The sequence below is a fragment of the Syngnathus floridae genome, chromosome 11 (assembly GCF_059516105.1).
Source record: "Syngnathus floridae isolate MCC-2025c chromosome 11, RoL_Sflo_1.0, whole genome shotgun sequence".
NCBI classification, from domain to species: domain Eukaryota; kingdom Metazoa; phylum Chordata; class Actinopteri; order Syngnathiformes; family Syngnathidae; genus Syngnathus; species Syngnathus floridae.
The window spans coordinates 5664966-5681946 of NC_142423.1; the positions used below are offsets into that span (position 1 = coordinate 5664966).

The 16981-nt window shown below is 43.3% G+C and overlaps 1 protein-coding gene and 1 long non-coding RNA gene across 3 annotated transcripts in view; both read left to right on the plus strand.

Moving 5' to 3' along the window:
- Positions 1-63: 63 nt before the first annotated feature.
- LOC148390568 (protein FAM72A) lies at positions 64-3499 on the plus strand. The gene is made up of 4 exons (XM_088390103.1): positions 64-662; positions 815-892; positions 1460-1584; positions 1680-3499. Exons 1-4 carry the CDS (start codon positions 511-513, stop codon positions 1772-1774), a joined length of 450 nt encoding a protein of 149 aa, XP_088246229.1. The 5' UTR covers positions 64-510; the 3' UTR covers positions 1775-3499.
- Positions 3500-12760: 9261 nt separating this feature from the next.
- Positions 12761-16981, plus strand: part of LOC148390569 (uncharacterized) — a 67226-nt gene continuing 63005 nt past the window's right edge. For both annotated transcript variants that reach the window (XR_015861314.1, XR_015861313.1), the window contains exons 1-2: positions 12761-12806; positions 13091-13138. This is a non-coding gene — a long non-coding RNA (uncharacterized LOC148390569). The remainder of the gene's footprint in view (positions 12807-13090; positions 13139-16981) is intronic.

The following is a 16981-nucleotide window of genomic DNA, read 5'->3' on the forward strand; positions in this document are numbered from 1 at the left end:
CTGAATGGTTCCGCCTATGTAGAATATATAACCAATTAAACACGGGTTTAGGATATGCCTGACCAATCGTGTACAGCGCTGTGGCGTCTGGCCAATCAGAGCTAAGCCTGGTTTCTTTTCAAAGCTTGTTTCAGGAAGTGCTTTTAATTCCAGAAAGTTGTAAACAAAACACTGACAGCTATTCGGTTAGCTTTTAACTACAGCTGTATGAACGCGGAATTGCTTGTGTAAACAATCGTGTTACTCGCCGTTTCTGGGTGTATTTCTAAAATTTTGCCGACTTGGTTCTTTGTCTGACGTTAAAATACTAATTCGGATTTCGTTTCTTGTACTATATCGGAGGAGCTAACATTAGCTGTGTTCGCACGTTGAGAAAGGCACACCATCGCATGTAAAGTGGATTTTCAAGGCACCCCTGTCATCCGAAAACGTCAAGAAATCGGATAACGTCACTGATTTTTTTGTTCTTTTTGCTGTAATTGCAACATCAAGGCGGTTTGCAGGACGAGCATGTCGACGTCCAACGCTAATTTCAAAAATAAGTGCGTCGCCCAGGTTAACTGCATCTTTTGTGACAGCGTGCTCTGTATGAGAGGCATGAAATCGGTGCTTCTTGCAGACTCCGAGGTTCAGCTGTTTTCCACTGATATACCTCCAAATAGGTAAGTGCTAATGACGTTAGCACTACTGCTAGCTTTGTTTACAAATGCAGTTGTTGCCAAGTCGAGGTTTTCCTGCAACAGCGAGTGTGAGCGATATAGTTCTGGCTAATGTTTTCTGGGTTCCCAACTTATTTTTCTTCAACCTGACACAGAACTGTTGACTTTGTGGCCAGCTGCTACTCGACTGAAAGCTGCAAGTGCGCACTGAGAGACATTGCATGTCTCAAGTGGTATGTAAAGCGGTTCATTCATTTTCCTCACCAGGGCCGTATCATACAGCTTTTATTTAAATTACATCATGGCAGTGAGCAACAAAGACAGCGTTTACTTAATTTAAGTATTCTTATTTAAAAATAAAAATCATTTGCTGCCCACAATTCATGGGGTAATTGTGATTTCTGGTCTGACGTGTACTTTCCAGTGGTGTAGAATCACATTGAGGTCTTTCTAATTGTCCCTCTTAATAAGGTTACCAAAACATACAAGGAACAGCAGAACAGTTGCACACATGTAATATTAAATATTATAAGAAGCATCTATGATTGACCGATGAAGTTTTTTGTCATGATTGTTTACACTATAATTTGCAAACTATTCCAGTATAATTCTCTTTAGCTGAAGAGTAGTGTGAAAATAACAAATCACGTGGTGTTTCTTTTGTGTGCCGTTCCTTTGTTGTTGTCACATGCAGGTTGAAAACAAACTGTTTGTTCCGCAGCCGATAGTGGAGTTAGCACTTTTGAGTTGGGTTCATTGTAAAGTGCTGACTTATGCTTCTGCTTTGTTTCCCCTCCCAGTGGTAATGTAGTTGGCTATCATGTTGTGGCCCCCTGTAAACCCTGTCTGCTCTCCTGTAATAACGGACACTTGTGGATGTTCAACAGTGACGCCGTTTCCACTGTCAACAGATTGGATGCTTCAGGTCTGTTCAAACAGTAAGGTTGCAATAGAATTTCAGTACACTAAAGTCACAAAAATATGTGTACTTAATCACCTGACGACCCTCCATGTGGGCAGGTCTCAATCTGCTTCTGTGGAGAGATCTACCCGAACTGGATGACGGTGAAAACGAGGAACCTGAAAGCCCGTCCGAGGAGGAGTGCATCAGGTAAAGATGGAAATGGATGACCAGAGACACTTTGCAGCAGCTACCAGTGGAGAGGTGGAACCGTATGAGTGAAAGACAAGGATGACCTTAAAGTGTCATTTAAAATCACATAGGACTTAAAAGGCGCTGCTTTATTTAGGCTAAATTACGCCTGAAGCCACACCCCAATCAATGATGTCACAGCAAGTGTTTGGCCTTGGGCAAGCGGCAGAACACCTGCTCTGACACACACAGGGATTAGTTGGCCTGAAGGATGGCACACTCCAAAGGTTGACTCCCCAGAAAACAGCGCGACGGTTGTGCTTCTTATCACGATGTGTTCATGCTGTGTAAATTGCGATTAAATCATCACCAGCTTTTGCTGTCAAGCTAAAGGTACGCCCATAAACAGTTTCCAATCATTAAATCTCATACTGTGCTTAAATTAAGCCGGGATTTCTGACACAATTACTCCAAGTCTAGTATAATGATAATCAACTTAGCAGTCAAGTGTGGCAATATGAAACCGTTTCTTTGACTGGAGGAAAAAAAATAGCAAAGTGGCTTTAAAGGACTACATGGGCTACACAAAGTGAAATTGTAGAGTATGTGGGATGCATTGACATGTGCACGCATGTATGCCCCGAGTCCTACTGGATGTGTGATGCTGTGACAGTGCCTGAACTATTTAGCACATTTGAAAGGGGCCTAATGTTGGTTGTTTTGTTTTGATTTTGTATGTACTCGTGTCACAATAGCGCCTCTAAAGTAGGACAATGACTAAAAAGTGAAACATTGAATCTTGAGTTTCCATCATAATTGAGTGCAATCGTCATGTAGCTAGATTTCCAAATAGGTTTTCTCATCGGAAATATTGGGGGAATGAGTTTGGACTTTACAGAATGTGTTTAATGTAACAGTTTAACATTTCAAAGGTGTCAAAGATAGACCCTAACCCTGTAATATTAACACACACACACAGAATTTGCAACCAAAAAAAACTAATCAGTGAGCCAATATTCAACAAGAATCAAGTTATTTATTCTCCTCATTTCTGAATCATATGACGATTATGGTATTCACGTTTTGATGTTTCAGCATTCGTTTGGCTATAGTAACTTTTGAAATCAATGTTGCCCTCCTTGAGACCATGCTAAGGTGCTAAAGTTAGCATCCTTTGTCCTTTCTATCGAAGCAAAAACAAATTCCTGCTCTGCAGTTGTCTTTTGTTTGTACACAAGCAGGTTGGCAAAACAAACTTATCAATAAGACTGACAGTCTCCATAGCAATTGTCATTTTAGTGAACCACTAGAACTGTTATTTAAGACCAAATACTTCCACATGCTTCCTTTTTGTTTACGATCTTCGTTTACAAGTGCATTGTTTTGTAATGTGCATTTAATATATTTCATATTTCATTTGCTGTTTGTTTTTGTACGATTGGGTGTATGTGTGTTTGTATCGGTCTACCGCAAGAAGGTATCAGAACTTTCTCTGGTTAGGACAATAGTCTCATGATAATAATAATGATAAAAAAATGTTAGTGTTTATGAAGTGAATAACTAATTTCTTGCCCTGGTGAAAATTTATATTTTGGAATTGCACTGAAACTGAATTGATAATTTGGAAAAACGATTGTTGTTTTGTTTGCTTATTGTTGAATTAAATCAAAAGCTTTTTTTTTCTCAAAACAAAGTAAATAATAAATATACACTCCCCACCACTCTTTTGGGGTTGTTTAAAACAGGACATCAAGTTTCACTGGTTATTTTATTGAAAGCTGTTTTTAATTTAATTGAATATCAGATTCATGGAAACTATAGTGCAAGTCAAAGACGAATTATACGCTTATTTAAAAAAAAAAAAAGTAAAACAAGCGCCTCCCGGAAAAAGAGTGTTAGTTCTCTATTGACGTTTTGATCAGTTCTCTACTGCCCTCTGGTGGATGAGATATAAAATTGCATGCACAAGCTGAATTGGCGTCAAGCAGAATTATTACAAATAATTATGGATCCGAATTGGAAATAAAACCATTATTTTCTTGATTATGCAATTTCAAAATAACATTTATATGTTTGAAACTCAAAACAATTCCTCATGATAGTTTTGATGGGCTTTATAGAATAGAAAGGCTCACCAGTTCTTTACACACACATTCAACGTACTATATACCTCATAGTCCATACACTTCTATTTTGTGACAACGACAACTCGACACCACTAAGTAAATTTATTATTATTATTTTTTTTGCCTTGTTCCAAGTTTCACCTTGACCTTTGTTTGGCATGAGTCAGACTGCAACAAAACTATAGTCTGCTGGAATGTAAAATTGGGGGCACACACATTATATGCAGAAATTAATTTTATTGATAGATAATTTGTATTTAGAGAGACTTCAAATCCAACCAGTAATGTGGGTGCATTATTCATATAATCTTTTCAATGGCCAAGAATTACTACACACAAAATAATTTTAGAGTCATTTTATTCAAGACCATAATCACCGATATAATATTTGAATAATAAGCATTTTAGTCTTTGCATGGAATAGGAATGACTGCGGTACGTCAATGTATCAGTTTCAACAAAATACTGTGACGCTAGATGGCGTAGTTGTACCATGAATATAACCCGAGGTCTCGCAGGAGTGGAGGGACAACCAGATTGCGAACCTGTCTTTAAGAATAATAAAATCTGCATTTTAATAACTGCAAATACAAGGACTTCGACTTTGCAACAATACTCTTTGTATTATATTTGTAATATTTGAATTTAACATGTTACATAACGCGCATGTATTCTTTTAAGCAATATTTTACAAATACATCCAAAGTGCCTTGTTTATCAAAAAGGCCTCATAAAGTTTGTCAGCTTTATACTATTTTTGTCATTATTGATATTAAACGTGTAATAATGAACTACTCCCTTAAAGGCAGATAGCATAGACAACCATCAAATTGGAGGTCACCTTGACCATCATAGAGAGGAGAGTATTTCATACAAGAAACACGAGGAGGTTCATAAAACTAGGCAGTCTGTCATGGCCATCTCCCGATAATAGAGCTAAAAGGGCTAATGTCTGCCATTGCCTGATTATGCATATTAATGACACCTCAAGAATTCATCACAAAAATCTTTTTACAATGGGTGAGGAGGGCAAATGGTAATAAACGGCTGAATGTATTCCCTTTAGGGACACACTTCATCAGGGAGACATCTTTTAAATAATGCATCCAAATGATTTTCATGTGGAATATGAACACATTCAGTGAAATGCGAGGAAGTGGAGAGTCGTGAAAACCGAACCGTGCAGGTGTTGTAGTAGGCTGCAGGTTCTGTGCCTACTCGTCCATGCGGCGCTCCACTGTGAGACCAGCTGCACTGGGCTTTTGCTACTCAAGTGCTCAAGATCACACAAAAGAAAACTTCAAACAGCCTCTACCCCCCCTTTTTTTTTTATTGTGTTCTGTTCTTGTGGCCAAGCTGATTACAGCAAGGGATAAAAGTTGTTCCTATACAGTAAACTAATGTGGAGAATCAGAGAGCTCTAATTAAGTCATAGGGGAACCGGAGGGAGCCGACATGGATGTGTTCCCCAAAGCCCAGACCGACGGAAGAAGAAGGGAGGAGGGGATTGCTTCACTGGAAACTTCACAGGCCAACAGTAGTCGGCATCAAACGTACTTGTTGTCAGCTGAAGGTCCAGTCGAGGTATGAACTGTTGCATACATACAGACACTAGGGAGCAGTTCCAAAGCCCCCCCAACTTCAAGCCTCTATATAGTTCCTCCCAATCCAAACACTGCGTGTATCCAAAAGCCCTTACAATAGATTTTGCTCATCAATGCTGTTATGTTTAACCAAATAATTTAAATGATTTTAGTGGTTATTTAAAAAAAATGGTTTTCAATTATTATAAAAAAAAATGTCTATTATTTATTATGGTGATTATTGTCTCACTTCATGAGAAGGTCGACATATAAAATCTCATCTTTGGTGTGATTGCAGTACAGGACATCAATTAATAGTATACTGTGCTCAACAAAAGAGCAGCAGGTTTGTTAGAAAACCTTGAGTTTTTGTTCAGAATCAATATTTTCTATGGCATATACAAAACACCCATACAAATGTGGACCACTGGTTGCAAATGAGATTCATTCAAGTCATTTAATGTTGCAGTGTTGAGAGGAAAAAAAGAGTGCACAAAAGAGTGCAACACATTGAAAGGCCAGCAAAACATGACATTCAAAATTCTAAGCATTTAATTCAAAATTCTGATAATGCTTAATGGTCATTTACTTTTTATTCATTTAAATTTTGAGTTCTGTTATTGGATATCAGCGGACTGTCATACAACAAGATGAGATGATTTATTTCTGACCAGTGACTATTATTTTCACCATCTAACATTGATGCAGCCTGTCGTAGTTTAATTACATAGATACTTTATTGATCCCCGAGGAGGAATTCAAAATTATTATGCATGTAAATGAGAATGATTAAGCAATTTTTGTGAAAGAAACATTTAAAGAGATTATAATCCTGGAAATTCCCGTAATTTCTAGCAATGACGCACGCACGCACGGACGCACGCACGGACGCACGCACGCACGCACGCACACACACACACATACACACACAAACACACACACACACACCATTATTTAGAACTGCTGTCCTCTGCTTGTAGCCACCTGCAAATTACAATCTAGCACTCAAGCACTTGTGTGTCGGCCCATTCTCTGCAAGTATGTTTGCATGTTTGTCAGTGCGTGTGCGCTTGTGTGTGTATGTGTGTGTGTTTGTGCATGTATGCAGGGGGAGGGCTCGAGAGAGAGAGTCACTAATCCGGGTGCTGTCAGGCCCAAACCCGGCTTGATGTCCCATTGATGTGGAACAGAACAAAACATGATGGGCCCCTTGCTAAGCGCTCTCTCTCTCTCTCTCTCTCTCTCTCTCTCTCTCTCTCTCTCTCTCTCTCTCTCTCTCTCTCTCTCTCTCTCTCTCTCTCTCTCTGTGAAGCCCCTGGCCCGGGCCCCCTACTTTCTATCTGGGAGGGGCATTCCTCAGCCCATACACACACTCATGTGCATTCAAAACAACAACTGACTCACACTAAAATTTTAACTCTTTGAGAGTCCATTCATGTCCATATTGAACGCAAAGGCCCGTCACATTTAAGTGTGCATCCATTTGGGCGTGTAGATCTAAACTGACTCTCATTCATTTTCTGGTGATTTACTGCAAACATAATCGTAATGCCGGGCTACGCTTAACACAAGCCAGATGTATCATTGCAATTTGGCAGTAATAAAAGTGTGTATCTGTGGTGACAACTAAGTTATTATTTCCCCATTGTGTGGATTGTTCCCTGCCCACTGCCTCTCTGTTTACTATTAAGTCTCAAAAGAAAGAGAAGACGCAGAGCAGTGACACAGGAAGTGAGAGGTGTGTTTGTTTGGAGTGAAATATGAATTACAAAGCATCAAGTACAGGATTAGACTACATCGGATTTATGGTGTGGATGACGCAGTTCATTAGTGACCCAGCAGGTGGCAATGTGGCCAGCAAGCCGTCATGGAGCAGGGCCCTGATTTGACCCAGGCTTGCCCCCAAAAGTGAAGCGGTGGACTTCCTGTCTGTTCCACTGGAGCTGAAATAAATCTGCGGTCCTGAGTGCTTGGTTTTGTAGCTCAGAGGTGGCGGCTTTAAGGTTTCACCCGGGACCTCGTCCAAACACTTAAAATAACTGCCATGCTATAGGAAAGCAATACGCCCATGCTATGGAAAACATCCTTACCTGAGTCTACCCACCCAGTCATGCTCACAGGGTCAGACTGTGCCCCCCTTCCGCCCCCCCCCCCCCCCCCCTTTGCCTCCTCAGTGACTAAACTCACCCCTTGGTTTCCTCCGTTGAATCACACTGATCTTTATTCCACTGCGCTGCTGGGCGGCCATCCAAGTGAGGCCTGAGCGGGCCCAAACAAAATGTTTTTTATTGACGGGCGAAAGCAGTCGGCCCGACAGCAGCGATTGGCTGTAATTGGTCGGCGAGTCAGACATGTGTTTGAACTACCCCACGTAAAGTGGCAGCCTTTAAAATGTGCGCACACATTCAACGCCCACCCTGTTTCTCCCCTGCGCTTGCCTTAAGAGAAGCCAGATGGCCCACGGGGAAGCAATCACCCCTCTATTTGTCTTGGTACCGCTCGGGTTAGTGAAGTGTTCTCAGGCCCTGTGCTGCCTGTTGTCTCTGTCGCTCACGGCAGCTTCTCGAGAATCGGTGACTCAACCAGACGGGGAAACTGAACCGGCTCGGATGACACTCTGTGGAATGCAGAAGGCCAAACATCTGGTTCATCATTAAATTGAACACCTTCATAGATACAGTTCATACAGTATATGTACTTGCATGTGATTGGTTGTTTGTATATAGGGGCCTTGTGATTGGCTTGGTGGTCTGTGATGCTGGTTAACTGCAAATTTTCAAGTCAAAATTTGTTCCAAACAGTATGTTTTATGCACATCCACTAGTCTAAACATAGCATTCTGCTGGGCATTGTGTTTGTAGAATATTAATTCACCCATTTTTGCTCAGCTCAGGTGGTGGCCATTTTGACACTTGAAAAAGACATCACAGTTTTTACCTGAGCCCTGACAAACTGTGATGTCAGCTAATTTTTGCATGTCAACCAACACAAATTCTTGTCTCTTCACAGTTTTGTTTTCACCCTTGTCTTTCCATGCTCCTAACTTATACTTTGCTAAAATTGCCTTTGTGCTTTTAATGCAATTGCTTACAGACAAAACATACCATGATGGCACCCGTTTAATATCATCACTCCACAGCTAAACTATATAGCAGCCTGCGCTCATGCAGGATGAATATGAGGGTCATTGAGGAAGCTGGTCGCGAACATCCTTCACCTGCTGATATGGACACCGGCATTTAGAGGTCAATTGATGGGGTAGGAGGAGCCAGCATTGTGTGCGTGTTGTATGTGTGTGCATGCGTGAGTATGTGTGTGTGTGAGATTCCACATGAGCATGCAGATGGTTTCGTTTAGTGCAATGAAATCAGCACCAGACACAGAGCAGTGACAGTGAATGCGAGCCTCTCTGTACACACACGCACACGCACGCACACACACGCACACACACATGCAGGGAGCCGGGTTGCACGGGTTAATAGAGTGACGGAATCCAGAAGGAATTTTAGTCAAGGACTGAATTAGGGAGCTACAAGGTAGCTTCTCAACTGCCCTTAAGAGCATTCCCAAGTTTCCAAACGCATCTTTAACATAGCCCGAACGCATGCCAGATGACGGATGTGCAAACGATCAATGCGACAAATTCACTAGACAATGTCACAGAGAGTTCTGATGGCTGGTCCCGCCTAGATCTGCTCACCTCCCTATTGGTCGGCCTTGCTGTGAACCTTGACCCGTGACCTTGTCTGGGACTTGTGCCCTTGAGTGAAGCGCAAGGCAGAGAGGTGCGACTCTACCATTCGCACGCCGTTGGCTCCGCCTTTTTCCCCTCGGATCATTTGTCTCCATCGGGAGCGGGAAGGCAATGGAGAGCAGAAATGTCAGCCAGACATTAAACAGGACGCGTCTGTGTGTGCTCTCCTCGTCCAACCTGTCTGATTGCCCTCACCTCTCTTCCTCCTCCTCCCATCATGTCGAGATACACTTCTCCAAGGAGCGATAAATTCATCCTGTCTTCTCTGAATCCCTTTGTCTTTTTTTGTATCAACACCCTTGTCACCTTTGGTGCACATCCTCTCTTTAGCCTCATATGCTTAATGTCAAGGCCACTACCACCAGTAATTCAAATCTAATGCTCGTATTTAAGTCCCATCTCCTCTCCCGGGGAAGCTTGTACCCCCAAGGGAAACGATTGCTTATATCAATAAATCACCCAACCACGTGTCCACGTACCCCCTGCAGTGTGCTCAATTACGAGTCATTGAGATGTCCTATTTTGTGAGCAGTCACTAAATGCACCTCAAGTCTACCAATAAACTTCAGCAGGTGATATTAGTGAACAAGACGTGTACATTCAGGTTAGAAAAATAGTTAACAAAATAACACAAATAGTATTGTCTGTAAATGCCCTGTGATTGGCTGCTGACCAGATCAGGGCAACATCACACCAATAGTCAGCTGGGAAATTAGGTTTGAGTTCACCTGGAACCCTAAAGAGGACTTTCAAAACTGAATGGGTGGAGGTCAAAGGTCATCCGCATTTTTTAATGAAGAAAAATAAGTGGTGCGAGTTATCGTAGTGTCATTTTTATTTCAAACATACGAATAAGCAGTTATTTTAAGAGGGGTGTGTACACTTCCGCTCTAAGTCAATTATGGAGCCTGTTTATATGTTCCACTTCTAAAAGTTACAGACCACAATGAGATCACCTCGCATGACCACTGTTTGTTTCCCATGTTCAACCACGCAACCTCCTTTTTCTGTCGCACGTTTTAACACAACAGTCCAGAACAGCAGCCGGATTTTCTTTTTTTGCTCCTGTTATTATTGCAACCATGGCGACCAAGGCTCAACACCCCCTCATCCTAAATGTGCTTTTTTTTGGAAACTAAACCCAACCAGGATATCCAGACATGGGTTATGTCATAAACCATCATTTAAATACCATTATTGGCCCCGATGAACGCATAGAAGCATCGACACCTGCGAACGCCCATACGCACACACAAAACAGCGTTTATATGCGCGTGGCGGCCTGACACAGTGGAGTGCTGTTTATTTTATTCAATGTTTATTTCGCTGTGTAAAACATGCCACTCAGGGACTTTTGTGCCGCGATGTGCTCGAACCCACTCTCCCTCCTCCTCCGTCAGTGTAAACAGTGTGTATATATGGGAGCCTTCCCCGCGCTAGTTTGTGTGTACTTGTGTAATCCATCCAGTCGCACATTGTAAACAACATCTCTACATGTTTAGAAATGCTGCCCAACCACTCTAATGAATTTATGGTAATGCCTTGTTCTACTGCTCCTGCCGTGTGTGTGTGTCTATTGTGCACACAACAACACACTTTCTTGGTTTACGGTGCACGAGAAAGACTTTTTACATATGCAGCCGCTGGTTAAACGTTAAAAGCAGGTGACAGTAGCCTGCAGTGACCAACCTCAGAATGAAGTCCATTAGTAAACCTACTCACTTTATTCCTTTCTTCACCGTTCAAGTACACACAGCAAGAGATGATCTCGTAATAATGAAGTTAATGTGATATATTCTGGGAAACACAATGGAACTTTTCCCCCCCTCACAGTTCTGTTAAGTGATATTGTTAGAGCTGTTCATGCTTTTCCACATTTATTTTATTTTTCTTCCGTTTTAATTTTAATTTGTAACATATATTGATGGTTGTGATGTTAAAACATTTGGGAGGCGTGCAAAATCGCTATTAAATCACAAGGACCGTCCATATTTGCATTTACCCCTCTGGGCAATTTGGAGTACCGTATTTTCCGGACCATAAGGCGCACCTAAAAACCTAAAATTTTCTCAAAAGCCGACAGTGCGCCTTATAGTCCGGTGCGCCTTATATATGGACCAAATTCCTAAATTTAAACGGGCCCGAAGCATTGTGTCATGAAATCAATCATAAGTGGCCCGCTGAAGACTATGAATCATGAATCAAAAAGACTATGGATCATTATTTTGTGATTATAAAGTAATGTGTTGCGTCTGAAGTTGAAATAAAAAAGATAAAATGGAGAATGATTTGATTTGGATTAAAAATCTGATGCGCCTTTTATAAGGACAAAGTTTTAAAATGGGCCAAAGTGTGCCTTATAGTCCGGAAAATACGGTACGTATACTGTATGTACCAAAGGAGATGTGAAGTAATTTCTCTTTTGAGTTTCTCGTGTCGCACGATACATGTGTTTTGTTGATTTGGTAATCGTGTGCGTGCAGGTGTGTGATATGAGAGGGCACACGTGGGTCCGGGACTGAGCCATCATGAACGGCCATCATCAGGCCTGACAGGTGTTATTATATTGAAATGAGGGCAGTGATGTATGCATCTGTAATGTGGACCGGGCCTCTTCTGCTTGATGGAACCTGACGCTTCTCATTATCGTGACACATCTGAAAAAAAAAAGAACAAAGTACCGACACTTTTCCTCAAGTGTGGCCCATCAAGCCTGATGAAGAATTGTGAACACATTTTATGAAGACGTGACTAAAAGTGACACTGTACTTTTGAACATTTGTTAAAGTGCTAACAAATATTCTATTGCTGCTACTGAAATAAAACGTTTAACGTTATCCTTCAATTTTAAGCAGGTTTTGCTCGCTAGGATGTCTGACCTTCCTTGTGCAAAATGGCTTGAGAGGCTTGACAGGTAGTTCTCACATACATTTTACATTACTTTGCTGAATGCTCTCTTTACCTGCAGGCTGCAACAACAAATTAAAACTTGACTTGCATTTCTCTTTTCCATTTTTGTATTCTCTGAAATACTGGTGGAATTTCTTAGAAGAGAATTGGATTGGTTTGAGCTGATTCTTTTCCTCAACATATACATTTTGTGACAATTTAATGAGACAACCACCTGCTTGTCTCACAGATCATGTGGTGTCATGTTGAATTTACAGCACATAATCAAGCCTAACTCTCCAACTTTTCAGGAATGCAATTGGATAAAAAAAAAAGATCTGTCTCACTTAAACTATCCAGTGCATCATAAATGATAATGATTTTCTATGATGTCTAAAAGTACAAAATATATCCTAACTCAATTTTTATACATGATTTGGACAACAATAGAACCCAACCCAAGCAAAACCAAACAAACTGAATTTAAAAAAATATATATTAGTGTTGTCTTTATGGTTAAACTCCAAGATATCCACTTTTGCATGCTGTGTAATCCCTGACATTTTGCCTGAAGTCAGTTCTTAGTCTGTATATTCCCTTCCCAAACACTAGTGGCAGTATTTAAACAGGAAGTTGCTCCATTGCAGGAAGTTGGTGTGATAACATAGGTGAGCTTCAGGTGAGCTTGGCCTAATTTACAAGGTTTGTATGATATTTAATTTAAATGCTTTGTAAGCTTTCATATTAAATGGCAGCAGGGGGACAGGGCAGTTGGATGGTTAGTTAAGTCAAATTATCCCTAGCAGAAGGAAAAGCGGCTTTGAAAGACAAAATATTGCACTTTGCCTGCATGAATGCATTTGAAGTCAATCCAGTCAGGATGTGTGCTGCATTGTCTTATCACTAGCCTTGATTACTGATTTGTGAAATGAATGTATTAATTGTTGTGAGTTAATGAAGCTTTTATATGGTTCTGTCTCTTCCAGTGGGGTGGATACTCCACAGAGACCTGCACACAATGAGCTGAGACAAAGGTAAATGCTTCCTCTTTGTTAGTGGCAATGAAAAGCAGCATAAATAAACAAAATGCAGCGTTTTAGCAAAATGATGTATGTGTAAAGTGCATTATTTTTCTGATCAATGTCATTTTTTAAAATCCACATTAAGTTAAAAAAATAATTTCAATAAATGGATTAATGTTGCAAAGCAAAAATGCACTATAATTAAAAAAAACATTAGGTTGGGTTAGCAATTTACAAGTAATTTTATAACACTGGAATATGAGTAAGGAGTTGGTCTTACTTCCAAGTCTGAAAACACTTCAATCCATACAAAAACTTCATTTGAGAATAGGATCTATCCATCCATCCATCTTCTTCCGCTTATCCGGGGTCGGGTCGCGGGGGCAGCAGCTTTAGGAGGGACTCCCAGACTTCCCTCTCCCCAGCCACTTCATCCAGCTCATCCCGGGGGATCCCAAGGCGTTCCCAGGCCAGCTGAGAGACATAGTCTCTCCAGCGCGTCCTGGGTCGTCCCCGGGGTCTCCTACCGGTGGGACATGCCCGGAACACCTCCCCAGGGAGGCGTCCAGGAGGCATCCTGATAAGATGCCCGAGCCACCTCATCTGGCTCCTCTCAACGTGGAGGAGTAGCGACTCTACTCCGAGTCTCTCCCGGATGACCGCGCTTCTCACCCTATCTCTAAGGGAGAGCCCGGACATCCTGCGGAGAAAACTCGGCCGCTTGTATCTGAGATCTCGTTCTTTCGGTCACGACCCATAGCTCGTGACCATAGGTGAGGGTAGGAGCGTAAATCGACCGGTAAATTGAGAGCTTTGCCTTTTGGCTCAGCTCTCTCTTCACCACAACGGACCGGTACAGGGTCCGCATTACTGCCGACGCTGCACCGATCCGCCTGTCGATCTCACGCTCCATCCTCCCCTCACTCGTGAACAAGACTCCAAGATACTTGAACTCCTCCACTTGGGGGAGGATCTCATCCCCGATCCGGAGAGGGCATTCCACCCTTTTCCGATCGAGGACCATGGACTCGGATTTGGAGGTGCTGACCCTCATCCCGACCGCTTCACACTCGGCTGCGAACCGTTCCAGCGAGAGCTGGAGATCACGGCCTGAAGAAGCCAACAGCACCACGTCATCTGCAAAAAGCAGAGACGCGATGCTGAGGTCCCCAAACCGGACCCCCTCAACGCCTCGGCTGCGCCGAGAAATTCTGTCCATAAAAATTATGAACAGAATCGGTGACAAAGGGCAGCCTTGGCGGAGTCCAACCCTCACTGGGAACGAATCCGACTTACTGCCGGAAATGCGGACCAGACTCTGGCATCGGTGATACAGGGACCGAACCGCCCTTATCAGTTGGCTCGGCACCCCGTACTCCCGAAGCACCCTCCACAGAACCTCCCGAGGGACACGGTCGAACGCCTTCTCCAAGTCCACAAAACACATGTGGACTGGTTGGGCGAACTCCCATGCACCCTCGAGGATCCTGCCGAGGGTGTAGAGCTGGTCCACTGTTCCACGGCCAGGACGAAAGCCACACTGCTCCTCCTGAATCCGAGGTTCGACCTCCCGACGGACCCTCCTCTCCAGCACCCCTGAATAGACCTTACCAGGGAGGCTGAGGAGTGTGATTCCCCTGTAATTGGAACACACCCTCCGTTCCCCCTTCTTAAAGAGGGGAACCACCACCCCAGTCTGCCAATCCAGAGGCACTGTCCCCGATGTCCACGCAACGTTGTAGAGGCGTGTCAGCCATGACAGCCCCACAACATCCAGAGCCTTTAAGAACTCCGGGCGGATCTCATCCACCCCCGGGGCCTTGCCACCGAGGAGTTTTTTAACTACCTCAGTGACTTCGACCCCAGAGATTGGAGAATCCGCCTCAGAGTCTCCAGGCCCTGCTTCCTCAATGGAAGGCGTGTAGGTGGAATTGAGGAGGTCTTCGAAGTATTCTCCCCACCGACTCACGACGTCCCGAGTCGAGGTCAGCAGCACGCCATCCCCACTGTAAACAGTGTTGACGTTGCACTGCTTCCCCCTCCTGAGACGCCGGATGGTGGACCAGAATTTCCTCGAAGCCGTCCGAAAGTCATTCTCCATGGCCTCACCGAACTCCTCCCACGCCCGGGTTTTTGCCTCAGCAACCGCCGAAGCCGCGTTCCGCTTGGCCATCCGGTACCTGTCAGCTGCCTCCGGAGTCCTGCAGGCCAAAACGGCCCGATAGGACTCCTTCTTCAGCTTGACGGCATCCCTTACCGCCGGTGTCCACCAGCGGGTTCGGGGATTGCCGCCACGACAGGCACCAACGACCTTACGGCCACAGCTCCGGTCGGCCGCCTCAAAAATGGAGGCGCGGAACATGGTCCACTCAGACTCAATGTCCCCCGCCTCCCCCGGGACGTGGGAAAAGCTCTGCCGGAGGTGGGAGTTGAAGCTCTTCCTGACAGGAGATTCTGTCAGACGTTCCCAGCAGACCCTCACAGAGCGTTTGAGTCTGCCAGGTCGGACCGGCATCTTCCCCCACCATCGGAGCCAACCCACCACCAGGTGGTGATCAGTTGACAGCTCCGCCCCTCTCTTCACCCGAGTGTCCAAAACATGCGGCCGCAAATCCGATGACACGACTACAAAGTCGATCATCGAACTGCGGCCTAGGGTGTCCTGGTGCCAAGTGCACCCATGGACACCCTTATGTTTGAACATAGTGTTCATTATTGAAAATCCGTGTCGAGCACAGAAGTCCAACAATAGAACACCGCTCGGGTTCAGACTCGCACACCAGCTCGGGCTCCTTTACAGCCAGAGAGGTGACATTCCATGTCCCAAGAGCCAGCTTCTGCAGCCGGGGATCAGACCGCCAAGGTCCCTGCCTTTGGCTGCCGCCCAGCTCACATTGCACCCGGAGAGAGAATAGGATCTAAAAAATAAAATAGTTTTATCAACAAAAAGGCACAGATATAGGGAGTACTGTTACATGCACCTTGCCCATGTGACTTTTGTCACACAAGTGTAAAAAGAATTTAACCACTGCAAAAAAATAAAACTCAAGTTTTACAAAAAAATCAATTTCTGGCCGTTTTAGCCATCACGCTATCAACTACAAATGCAAAGATCCGCCTTTTAACATGTAACAGTAAATCTGCGCTGTAGTCACCCATCATCTTCACTTAGCTAGAAACATCTAAACACCGCGAAGCATTGTGCCAGAAGCAGCTCTTTTGCAAACATCTGTCTCATTTGAATGTGCTCCAGCCAACTTGATTTGCTGGAGAACAGATGTGACCGCCATCTGTTTCTGCTTCTTCTTCATCCGCAAAGCGACTGTACGCCATGTTGGTGTCCACCTCTGATGCTCACCTATATAAAACATTTCTAATAATCACATGACCCACTCAATCCAGAGCCATCTCCATTATAATTTGAAACCTGATTGTGTCTGTCATAGAGTGTGGATACGAAGGACTACAATGGGATTTGCTTTTCGTCTTAGTTTCTGTTAGTTTCGTTCAGAGCTGATGGCTTCTAAACCTCGTGACCTTTCTTCCAACTTTCTTTAAGAAGCTTACTGATTTGGAATGAAATCCCACATAAGACTGTGATGTCAGAGTCAAAATTATTGCTACAGTTGAATAAAAAGAGAAAATTCTGGCACAAAAGTGTTATAAAGTAAAAGTATATTTATCATCTTGAGTGATAATCATGTTCATGGTGTGAGTTCAGAGTGATTCATCTCAGTTGACAATTATAGATTGTAAACTTTTTCAATATTTATCTACTTTAGCATAGAACGACAGTAAGCGTAGCAATGTTTTAAATATTGCTAAGGATTGTAGGTAACAAATTGTTCCATCCAA